The sequence below is a fragment of the Corvus kubaryi genome, unplaced genomic scaffold, assembly GCF_017639235.1.
Source record: "Corvus kubaryi isolate FWS band 111438036 unplaced genomic scaffold, C.kubaryi_AGA036_p1.0 37266, whole genome shotgun sequence".
Taxonomy (NCBI): domain Eukaryota; kingdom Metazoa; phylum Chordata; class Aves; order Passeriformes; family Corvidae; genus Corvus; species Corvus kubaryi.
The window spans coordinates 8836910-8849706 of NW_024581081.1; the positions used below are offsets into that span (position 1 = coordinate 8836910).

The following is a 12797-nucleotide window of genomic DNA, read 5'->3' on the forward strand; positions in this document are numbered from 1 at the left end:
CTTTTAAAGAAGATAAATGTCTAGGTACAACTAATATGTTCTTTACCTCTGACCAGAAACCCACAGGAACAGCTTTCCATGGAAATTTTTCTTGCCTTCTGGCTTCTGCAGATATTTTAATGCCAAATGCTGCCACCTGCCCACAAGGAAAACGTTCTCTGGAGACTCAGCCTGTGCCAGCAGACCAGCTTTCATCTCATCATTCGGATCCATGCACATACTATGCAAACAGCAGAAAAGGAAAAATGAGGGTGTGTGTTTTCACATTTGCATTTTAAGCCACAAATCTACTCATTTTGGCCTCAGTTAATTTAAGATTGCATTCCTTAACTTTGACAGGTAGTTTTTTGGATCACAGTTCTATTTTTAGAGTGCTCAACATAACCTAGGGAAATCATCACAACACTTTCAACTTAGTTATTTAACTTGTCTGCATAAATCTGCTTACATTTAATATAAAGATATCTCTATTTCAGAGAAAAGTTATATTTAATTTATTGAAAACACGCAGGTGCTTTGAACACTGAAATAAAGTGTTCTAAAATTGCAGTTTTAGACACATTTCAAAGATATTTAGGGATTATTTATGAGAACTAAATTAGGGCTAAAATGTGCTCAGAAGATTAAAACCAAGACTGTCCCAGTAAGTATTACACAACAGCAATTTTCACAGCTGAGGTGTGAAAACCTACAGCTGCAAAAACCTTTTCCATCTTCACACCTTTATTGTGTCATTTCACTAAAACTTGAATCGCTACCTTGTGGGCAGTTATTTATAAATGACTACATGAAACATGAAAGACCAGAGCTTAACAGCTGAAGCTGATAAACCTGTAGATCTGTATCCAATACACTTACTTGATGTTGCCCCATCAGTGTGCAAGATGTCTCTACTATAGAAATTAGTTCTCTACTCTCCATCAGTATTCTCTGCAAGCTGCTACTAGAAGTAACAATACAATACGTCCACCAGACTGCTTCTGGACTAATACACCATACCGAAATATGAATGCTCCAGTGTTCAAGTCTGCCCAAACTTGTATCATCAGAGCTTTGGAACCCAGGGAAATGATATGAATACAGCCATCTTCAACAAGTTTATCTCCCAGGCTTGGATATTCCATTCCTATAGACTTTGTTTCTTCTAGAAATATAAACATGTTGCCATTACAATTCAATACAACAACAATGCTTTTCACAGCATATATCAAGCGTGAAAAGAAACAGTTCAGGTACTGCACAGAACTGGGGTTTTTTTTTATTAAAGTGGTTTGGTTTTGGTTTTTTTAAGTGGGCTGACTAATATGCTTGATTCTCTTTAGAAACCTAGGTCTCAAACTGAAACTTAACATTAACTCAGCACTTCACGTGTTTTTGTTTGTAATATGTAAATCCACTGAGCTGAAAACACTCCACCAATGATGCTTTTGACATGCCATATCATAAAACATTCCTATGCTGAACTATCAGTATGCACCAAGAAATCTTCAGAGTTTTCTTCACAAATCATCCTACCCTTAAAAAGCATGATCTTGTATCTTGTATTCTTACTTTACCAAGCAAAAGCACAGACCTAACAAAAGCAACTCTAGTGAGTTCCAAGGTTCAGGGTTGGGTTTTCCCTCCTTTTATTTAAATACAAAGAGAAGGAAAAAAAGAGTAAAGGTATTCCAAGTGTTGCGAGTGGGAGACATTTTAAATAAGAAATGTTTCCCCCTACAAATTATAATCCAAAATATTCTGCTCAGAACAGTTTGGGAGCAAGCGAGTCTCTACAAAAGTATAAACAAAATTATTGCACAGCTATTGGCATTTACATGGTGCACACACAAGGAAGAGTTAAGAGGATTTATACTGAGTCAGCCTGAGACTTGATCATCAATACATGAAGTCAAATAAACTTGAGCACTTTTTCTCCATGACCACAGCTGCAGCATTTACTATTTTCATCATAACATGAAGTAGCATAAATGTTACTAAAGTTACAAATTCAATAAGAATACTAAATTTTTAAGGAAGCAGGCATTAATCTAATTTAAGCACTAGGTGTGGAAACATTGTATCTGTAAGAATATGGTACAGTAGTCATAAAAAGACCAGAAATACTACCACTGCGCTGTTTAATATCAATCATAAAATTTCAAACTTTTGAATACGGTAGATAGATTAGTAATATTTGTAACCAGAGTCCTTCAGTGCTACCTAAATAGAAACAAAGTACTATATTCTCACCTGTGCTGTCAAAACTGTTCTCTCTTACAGCTACGAGTCTGCTTCTTCTCTTGACTTTTTTCCCCTTTTCTGTTGAATTTTCTGTTTCATGAGCATACTCCAGACGAAACCACAGTGAGACACTGAAACCATCAGACATGTGTGGCCAACAGTTTTGTCCAACTAAAGGCAAGTGAATTGGGGCTACATGCCAAGAAGAAAGTAGCTGGTGACTCAAGTTTTCACCATCTGCCTCTTTCTTACTCTGCGACAATTTTGCTCTTTTTAGTAGTCCAGCAGTTTTACTGTTGGAAGTGCCAGCACATTTTTGTGAGGAACTGCTACTCAAATTTGTGCCATTTAGCAAAGGGAAGGCAAGGTATTGTAGTGGATTCATATAAATATTAGTGTCTACAATCTTCAGTACACCCTTGAGTAGTATCTCCTAGAAGAAATAAAACAAACAAATGAGGAAAAAAAAAAAAAAAAAAGAGAAACTGTTCACACCACGTAGTCAAGTATCATGCAACTAAATAGAAGCCTACTCATCATTTAAACTTGGATTCATGTTTTTCCAAGGGAGGTGGACTTGTATATCCAAGCCTACACACATTTGCAAAAGCATCAGGTAGCAACTTCAACAGACTGTGGCCCAACAAAGCTCTGGAGAGTCAGTCTGGGCACATCAGACTTCAAGTTTCCACGCTTAGGAATCAGCTGAAATGCAGCAGGTGGTCATTGCACAGTCTTATCTCATTTCTGTTATGTGCAAAAAAAGACTGCACCTTTTACCCTGTGTTTTGAGGCTGGTTAAGAATGCACACACAGGCCACCACTTTGTTATTTTGCATAACCAGTAGCAAAACTAGCTGAGCCCTTATGCCAAAAAAGTTTCTCTTGGTAATTTGGCCAATAATTACAAGCTACCATTGAAAAATTGACTTGTGAGTCTTTGTTTGGTTTAGTACTATTTCACACTGCACAGTCATTTTCTTATTTTCTTCGACTTGTATTTTTCTACAGACTCTAACACAAACCAACAGAGTTATTTCAGCAGTATATCCCACACAAGCAGTAGATTCCAGCATTACACAAACCAGCTTCGGACACTTTTGAAGGTAATTCCTGCTACTATAGCATTCCTGAAATAGTGAGATGCTTCATAACTTTAAAGGAATTGCTTCAGATTTTACAGTATTATTGTTCTGCCATCCATAACCACAATGTCAGCCTCCTTGAGAGGATTCTTGATTTGTTGTGCTGAAGAGAGTTCCCAAGACCAACATACCCTTCAAAACCCTTCTCTTCTTATCTCCTCTTTCCTTTTCAAGTTTTGAGAATGAACTATTTCTACAATCAAATTTTATTTGCTCTGATAGTTCAAACACTGCTGTTCATCTCCTTATTTCCCAAAATTCTTGGACACAAAAGGATTTTCTTTTTGCTTCATTTTTCTCATTAAACCTCTGAATTTTGCTATGTGCTACTCCATACATACCGTACAAGGTGTCTTCTCCAAAAATATCCTCAGAAGAAGGGTTAGCTCTTCTGAACAGGTCCGTGAACTCATCAAGGAAACTAGCAGATCTACCAGCACCATCTGGCATGCTAAAAATAAGGAGACAATAATATTGTTGAAATGAATTTTTTTGAGCTTTAAAAATTCATATTCTATACTATTATGGGGAAAGATTAACTTGGAATTCAATGTGTTTTTCAAAGACATTTCAAATTAAGGAAGCAATAACAATTACAAGATGAATTCTAGAGAGATCCAACAGTACTTCCTGACACTACCATTCAAAATTTCATTGAATCAATCAATGCTATGCTAAATTTTGTCCCAGGTTTGCAAAATGGAGTCTGAAAGTCTGAGAATCAAGTGTCTGCCTTGCAAAGGCTCTCCACACAAAGCCACCACGGATCCAAGTCCTGGGATAGGTTTACATCATCTCCTGGTTGTGAAGCACTCTGATTATGTGAAACTATATTAGGGCAAGCATTTCATCTGCTTCCACATTCTTGGATTAGCTATCTGCTTTCCAGTTAGAAATAAAACTCAGTGCATCATCAAGATCTGTGTTACAAAGAAACTGGAAATAAGGACTGATGTTGTGATGGAATGAGAATTCATCAGCTGCTATTTTTTCCAAGCAATGTTTAACACTGTCACACTAGTGTTTATGGTTTCAACTATCATTTTCAGATCTGCCAGTATTTGTTTAACTTATTTCCACTAGCTCAGAAATAACCCTATATTTACACTAAAGTTGCACAAGTTTCTTACAAGTTAAAAAAGCAGCTGTGTAAATTCACACATGCCAACAGATTTCCTTTGTCAATTTTGCACTTGCACTGTGAACTAAAAAGTTCGACTGTGTATACACTAAATTTTAAAAAACAATATTTAAGTTACTTGGACCTTTAACTCACCATGAAAACTAGATTCTGTTTGTGTCAATATATTCATAAATCCTCCCAAAAGATGTTTAACAGCTCCCTGTTAAAAAGAGTAGGTAAAATGAATATCTGAAGAATATACACCTGCTCAAAGAGCTAAGAAAGAAATTCTTCCAATCAATTCCTGCCTACTATTGATTTTAATGATAATTCCAATTACTTGAAATTATGGACTTTTTTTATATTTGATGAATAATCTTTCTGTAGTTCAGTTGCAGAGGAGAGACTTTGAAATTCAAATTATTATCTTTTGCAGGAGGGATACTCAATTCAGTTATTAAAAAACCTATCAGAAATTCCAAAGGATCATGAGGATATGAACATTTGCACAACTAATTCCTAATATAAACTTTTGAAGAAAAAAAGCATGGAATATTTTTGAGGTACATGACTCACAGTTTCTAAAAGTGTAAATTCACACATGCCAACAGATAAAAGTTTAGAATGCTTACATATACACACATACAAGCAGATATCTGCCTGTTTTTCTTAAGGCTCTGACAGTCACCAAATCTATCTCTCTCTCTAGGGATTGAACAGTCTTGATAAAAAAAGACACCTACAAACTTAAAAACTTTGCAGGACAAATACCTTTCAATAAATTACTCAGTTCCTGGTAACTTAAACGCAATGCAGTGGACAATATCAGTAATTTACACTGTTTCACATCTTATCAAATCCCATAACAAGTGAGAATATTCAAGATCACTCTATTAGGTACTAAAAAATTAAAGAAAAGATACACAGCTGCTAAACTGTTGCCTCTGTTAATAACATTTTTACCTGTTCTATAAGTACAGTGGCATTTCTCTCCTTCTGGTTGATGATTTTCAGGCAGCTTTGGAATACATGAGCAAGCACATCTAAACTTGCATTACCAGCTGAGAGTAAGTTTAATTCTAACATGCAGATTTCAGGATACATTAATTCTCCTTGATTGATGTGTTCAGCTAGGTCATTAAAATAACCTGAAGCACCAGTACATCCTGGTTCTGCTTTTGCGTCTGCTCCTAAAAAGAAACCACATGTGTCTTACTGAAACTTACTCATCCAAATACAGTTTGCATGACTTAAGCAGAACATCCAAGGACATATCTCCAACCTTCTCAAGGTACAAACCAAAAACAGTCACTAGGTTACAAGCAATTTTCCCAAGTTAGCATAATTCGATATTCTGCTTCAGATTTTCCTATTTTCCTGCTAACACAGAAGGGCAAGGATGCAGTTTCTCCCATTACATGCTCTTAAACTATCTGGCTTAATTTCCTGGGAATTGGACACACATAGTAATGGCAAAATATGCAGTTCATGAAACACAACAGTAAAATCATTGTAACAGAGGCTCAAGCTTCTATACAAAACTTTGAGCCTGCCAAGATAGGAAATACATTTAAGTAATTTCATATTAAAATTCTGGAGGAAGCAGATTGTTATTTAACTCAGAAAATACACATGACAGAATATCTGTATGACAATCACAGAAAAAAAAAACCCCAAACATGTAAACCTCCCCTATTACATTTTGGAGAGACTTTAAAATACATTACTTAAAATTATTTGGTACAGACATATGCTACATGCAAATGTATCATGGAAGTGTTTCAGATTAATTTCTTAGTTCAGAAATGCTTTTAAAATATTATAAAACTATTGACAAAGCCTAGTCACGCAGATAAACAGCAGCAGTTTGATGCAGCTCTATTAAAGGCCATTACCGCTCATGCTGATCTCATACCAGAACATATGCACCCAGATGTGCTCAGCACAAAGGAAAAAATTAAAGCAAATTCATGTTTAAAATTAAATATACAAACAGAATACAGCAAGATATGAGCACATCAATTGTTTAGAATAAAAAGAAATGTTGTATAACAAGGGGACTATCAAGTCAAATGAAGCATGTGATTGGGAAAAGCCAAATAGTGCTTGACAAACCTGATTGCCTCCCACAAGCGACTAACCTCCTGGGGTGACATGGAATGAGGAGCGGATGCTGTCTACCTGTATTTCTCCAAGCCTTTCCATAGTTTCCCACAGGCTCCTCCCAGAGAATCTGATGCATTAGGGTGGAGACAAGGGGTCTGTGCACTGGGTGGGCACTGGCTGCCTGGCCACATCCAGAGGGGGTGGTAAATCCTTTTCAAACTGGAAACTGTCACAAGTGGGGTCCCCAGGGAGGGATTTTGGGTCCAAGGCTGTTTAATACCTTCCTGAGTGCTCTGGGTGATGGGACCAATCTCCCCTGATGGAGCTTGCCAGTGATACCAAACTGAGTGGTGAAGTGGACACTTGGGAAGGGAGAGCCAGCCTGCAGGAAGACCTGCATAGGCTGGAAGAGTGGGCTAACAAGAACCTTATCAAGTTCAACACGGAAAAATGTAATGTCTCACACATGGGAAAACAGAATCCAGGAGTGCAGCACAGGCTGGGATCTGCCTGTCTGGAGAGCTGGGATCCCAGTGGACAGCAACTTCAGTATGCATCAACATGTGCTGCTGTGGCAAAGAAAGCCAAAGGGATGCTGGGCTGCATCAACAAGGACACCACCAGGAAAGAGAAAGAAATTATCCCACTCTACTCAGCACTATCAGGCCTTACCTGGAACTCTGAGTTCAGTCTTTGTCCCCACTATGCAAAAAAGACAAGAGGAAAGATTGAGAGAACTGGGCTTGCTCAGCCTTGAGAAAAGGCAGCTTGGAGGACATTTTACCACCATTTAAAAGGTGTCTATGAAGAAGGTAGACTCCTTTTTTCCAAGGAGTCACATGGACAAAGCAAAGGGTAATGGGTACATGTTACTTCTGGGGAAATTCCATATAGATGCAACAGGAAAGTTTTTCCTAATGAGAAATCAGTCACTGGAATAAATCTCCCCAGGGAAGGGGTAGATTCCCCAACATTGGGCACTTTAGATTCAGATGGACAGGGCTCCAGGCTATCTTGTCTAGATTGTGCCTTCATCAAAAAAGGTTGAACCAGATGATCCTTGCGGTCCCTTTCAATCTGGTATTCTATAAGACAATTAGACTATTTAATTTTCACCAGATACTTATAGTTCTAAAGAAAAAAAATTTGAGCATTGATTTTCAAACATGCTACTGATAAATATCTCTGGAGTTTCTAAACCACAATAATATATTTGAGCAACATGAGTTTAGAACAAGAGTCACATAAGCCAAAACAACCAAGACAGAACTTCTTCAACACTCAATAAGAATATTTATCATCTCTCCATCTGTAACTCCATCCTACTTAAAGTAAATAAAGTTAATTATTTCTATCTGTTAAAGGTGTTTGCCTTGTTTTGGTACATTTCAAAAGACAAACAAGCTTTGCTATATTATAAAGACAGCTTTGTATATTCAGAAAGTTCCCATTTACCTTCATTCTTAGTTTCACTATCATCAGGGTTACTTTCACTATCTGCTTCATATCCTTCCTCTTCAGCAAAAAGTTTAAGACTACAGCTTTGCGATTCTTCGGTTTCTTCAGAAATTTCTCCAGGTTGTGACACAGGCTCCTTCTCAGTGTAATGGGTCTGTACAATACAGCCAAATAGACTATGATTGGTCAGAAAAAAAAATCTTTGAATCAGAAAAGCAAATAATTTAGAACCATCCAAATGCCTATTTTCTCCAAGCCCATTGGGAAAATAAACAAATTAATTGTACACTTTCAAGAAACTTGAGATACGTTAAAATATTTCATTCTTTTGTAAAAAACTGAATCCACAAAGAGGGATTTTTCTTACTAACTACCTAATCAGAGTTTTAGTAAGCAGCATTAAAAGTAACTGTGTTTCCAAATCACTATCACCATCAGCATGCACCTTGACATTCACTCGGAGGTGAAGATGTTCACAGTCAATAAGGTCACTCAACATCCCTGTTTGAGGCTCTTCCTTTAGGAGTTCATCACACTGTTGTGAGATGAAGGAGTAAAGAGAACATCAGGTTGACTGAGCTTGCTACTTTTTGGGGCATGACTCATTTCTGAGCAGCAAATGTGGGGATCGTATCAATAAACAGCATTCCACTTTCATACGAGAAGCAGAGATTTCATCTTCAACTGTCACAATAATCAAACATATTTAAACATTTCCTGTCAAGTTTACAAAGACCCAGAGAACAAACCTGAGAAAATCTTGCATTATTCAGAATTAGACTGCTTAACTGGTGTTTCATACCTTTTCAATTTTTTCTTCAGAATGATCCAGATCAGCAGAAAAAGTGCCCAAGGCAACTCGAAGCAGTGCTTCAAACAGAGGCTTTGCCAAGTCAGTTTCTACCACTTTCGCCAGAGCAAGCTGCTCTCTTATTTCAAGTAAGATATCATCCACACAGGTATTCTGTGTTTTGGGGGAGAAAAAACATTTTGATTCACGTTTCTATTTCTAGCTGACACAAACAGTCTAGCTCTTTCATTTAAGAGCCTCTCCTTCCACCTACACAAATCTTGATGCCATGATGATTTTTTTCTTTTAAACCCCTTTTATACCTTTTTACAACTTCTGTATTCTTAGTGGGTTTTGCCTACATTCTTAAACTTGTTTGTTAAGCTAAGAGATTAAACATTTTAGAAGTTTTGTAGTTAAGGATCAATATGCCCCAGACCCCAAGGTCCTCTCCAGAACACATTTTACAAACTAAGATAAAACCATCCAAGGGAAAGTTCCTTAGAGAAAGAGGGGCTCATTTGAGCCTCTCATTAGGGAATTTTTGATAGATATGCTAATTAGTAAGACCTATAATGTTATACCAGATCTTTTGTGGGGTGTGCATTGCAATGTGCATTGAGACCAGGAAAAAGCATCAATCTGACTTCTCATCTAAAATCACCAGACTTCATCCAGTCTCTTGAAATAAGAAAGATTCATCCTATATGCCATGACATTTAATTGGAACCTACACACTGAAAAAATCTGGCAAAATGCTGTTTTCTACTATTTGCAGGTAAAAGTGCTGTTTCAAAAATAAACATCTTTGAAATAGTTTCAGGTATGCTGTGCATTCAAATCACACCACAACACTACTAGAAGTTAACAAGACAGAGGGTGACATGTCCAAGATCACAAAAGTAATGAGTGTTGGAGACAGAACTCCAGTTCTTTCCTCTACTTAATGCCTCCTGCTTTGCAACAGATTGCCAAGTAAAATTCAAAAGAGCAATTAAAACATTAAAGAAAAGAGGTGTCTTCTGTGAATTAACAACTTCTTGTGGAACACTGAATTAGTCCACCTCTAAGGCTTAAGGAATAACTTTTTCAGGTGTCCTTTCAGTATCTGTGCCCTTCAGTAGTCCCTTCTCAGGCAAAAAGCAATGTGAGTCACTATGTATAACGGTGACATCTTGCCTACACAGCTTTCCTGCAGCATCCTTTTCACACACATTCTCCACTGAATACTCTTTCTAAAAAGAGTATTACTCAAGCAGACCACCACTCTACCAATCTCATTACTTAGCTGTATGCTTTCAGTACTATACAATATATGGTACCATAAAAACAGCATAAGGTTTTTACCTCCCTAGAAGAACTTTTGACAAAATTACTGTTAAAATAATATTGTATGAAACAAATATGAGCAAAGCAAGCTAGGGAAAGTTGCACAGTACCTGGTGAAACATCTCCCCTTCCGTCTTCTGCTGCATGGTGCTTGCACTGTGTAGACAGATGGTCAGCAGAGCTTCTAGAAGTCTGATACCTTGAAGTGCCCACTCAGTCTCTTCTCTTACAGAAGTCCTTATCCCTTCAAGCTTGGCAGCTGAAGTAACTGAAGCATGCTCCATGCTCACAGGGCTGTCACAGGAGACAGAGCCAGGCACCAGCTGTTCAGCACCAGCAAGACTGCCAGAACTATCAAGCTCCAACTGTGTCATCTCTCTGCTTTTAGCCAGCTGAACAGAATCATCCTTGTTGAGAAGCTCAGTACAAGGATTCCCATGTGAACTTCTGCTGCTTTCACTCAATACTCTCTCCCTCTTTTCTCGTTCATTTTCCTTATGTTTTGCAAGTTTCTGAATTATCAGGATTAGTAATCTATGGCATGCTTCAAAGCCTCCAAGTCTATGGAACTGTCTCTGGAAAACTGAACTATACAAATAGATGCAACAACACATGGACCAAATATCTGCAGCCCTATGAATATGTTCCAGAGAGGGCAAAGTAAGGCTTTCCAGGGACAGATAGGGTAATTTGTGGCCTAATGGCTCACTAGCTGTACTATCATATCCTGATGTATCTTCACACTCATTAGCTGAATCCAGATCACCATCTGCTTCTTTACTTACACATAAAAAAGCAACACAGAGGAACAGGTTTATTGTGTTGACACGAATGTCTTGGCTCACAGACTTTTTCTTTTTTGGGTAAGCCTCTTTCAAGCCAGCATAAAACTTGCTCAGGCTTTGAGTAACTTCTGAAACAGCATGCTGGCTACAAAGAGAAGTGGGCAAGTCAGACACAGATTCCTTTTGTTCACTGTTCAGGCCTTCCAGTTCTGGTGTTGCTTGGTCTTCCTGCTGATCATCGAGGCAGAGTATCAATGTCTCTAACACCTTCAAAGAATGGCTTCTTAATGTATCTAAGTAATTTAGCTCAATCATTTGATTCACTCCATTACAACTCAGAAACAAGTCTCTAATTACCCTGCAAGAGAAAAGCATAAGAAAGTTACCTTTACAAAATCAGCCAAAAAACTCATGTAAGGTGAGCAATTGCTATAAATTACTTTAGAGAGAAAAGGAAGTTGTCTGCAGTACTCTAGGATCCTAAGTCAGCATCATCTAGCTGGTAGTGGAAAATTCAACTTTTTTTTGAGATATAATGTAGGAAATACCTCCCGCTAAAAGGTGGACCACAAAAATATATGATGTTCAAAACATTAAAGGCGGTTTATTAACTTTATTTATGACATTTTCTCTTTAGCGGTATTTCCTTCCCCCAATTTTTTATTAGCAACTGAAGCTAGTAAGTATCTTTATTTCTCTGTTCTGTGATTTCAACAGAAAGCAGAGATTCCTTCTCAAAGAAACTTGAAGACATACTCTTAGCTATGTCTACTAGTTGCATGGATGATGAATTTCAGATAAATTTAGGAATACCTTTCAAGCATAAGTTTTTGTGCAATTGTTATGCCAGCATATCCAATGACAAAAAAACTTTCCATATATTTGCTTCCAAGTCTATTTTTCCGTTCTTCTACTCTCCAAGCATTATGTTAAGTTCATACAAAATTTGGGGTAAGGATCTGGAAGTTTTTTAGCATATTATGTTTGCTCGTAGATATCCACCTTACTTACCTCCCATGTCCTTCCCCACAGGATCAGCTTTTAATCTAACCAAGTTACTCTAGAATCAGAAGAATCATTTACTTGTATATTCCCACCCTTAAGCCAGCAAAAAAAAAAATAGGACATCTTAAACTTTTTTCTTAATCTAAGCTTTATTTCTCTTGCCTCTTTGCCACTAAGTACACTTTCAAAAATGAATAGCTTCTGACACAGTTTAGGTTAGGATAGAAGTTAAAATTGTATGAGATAATCTCTTTACATAAATTGGAGTACTAGTCTACTCGTTGTCTTAAGTAAACCCACTAAATTCACTTCAGGACTCCAAGAGAAATAAAATCAGAAGCTTTCCTGGACAAAAGGACACATTCATATTCTGAAAAAACTTCCATATATTTATTAAACAATTACTTAATCCATTTAATAATGAATAAAGTTTCTATTTTATGCCCTGGGAGAATGTTTGTGCCTTTTTTATGTTTTGGGGTTGTTTTAGTTTGTTTTTAAACTATGTTTCAACGAACAGGATTTTGTAAGTTAGAAACCAATTATTTCAGGAAAAGTAAACATCAAGCCTTATTTTTGAAAGGTAGTTTCTATAGTTCCTTCTATTATAGAAGGAAAAAGGAAACAGATCAGAAAACTAAGTAGTCTAATTCCCACAGAAAAATGACATATCAATCTGTTTAACATTCCAGACTAATTTTAGAATAAGAAATGAAGAGGCAGAGAGTATGTCACACAGGACAAAGATTTTATTTGTTGCTACACAGTTTGGCTTGTTAAAGACCATAACTCATGAGTAAAGAACCCTCACCTCCTAAGGTTTATGAATCTAG

At 37.1% G+C, this 12797-nt stretch overlaps 1 protein-coding gene across 5 annotated transcripts in view; it reads right to left on the minus strand.

Annotated features, from left to right (window-relative positions):
- Nucleotides 1-12797, minus strand: part of LYST (lysosomal trafficking regulator) — a 78981-nt gene that overhangs the window by 45504 nt on the left and 20680 nt on the right. For all 5 annotated transcript variants that reach the window (XM_042025288.1, XM_042025291.1, XM_042025287.1 and 2 more), the window contains 9 exons: nucleotides 10285-11317; nucleotides 8858-9019; nucleotides 8053-8209; nucleotides 5455-5681; nucleotides 4645-4711; nucleotides 3710-3819; nucleotides 2233-2656; nucleotides 1000-1144; nucleotides 47-220 (listed from right to left, as the gene is read on the minus strand). In XM_042025288.1, coding sequence (XP_041881222.1) covers nucleotides 47-220; nucleotides 1000-1144; nucleotides 2233-2656; nucleotides 3710-3819; nucleotides 4645-4711; nucleotides 5455-5681; nucleotides 8053-8209; nucleotides 8858-9019; nucleotides 10285-11317 — 2499 coding nt within the window. The remainder of the gene's footprint in view (nucleotides 1-46; nucleotides 221-999; nucleotides 1145-2232; nucleotides 2657-3709; nucleotides 3820-4644; nucleotides 4712-5454; nucleotides 5682-8052; nucleotides 8210-8857; nucleotides 9020-10284; nucleotides 11318-12797) is intronic.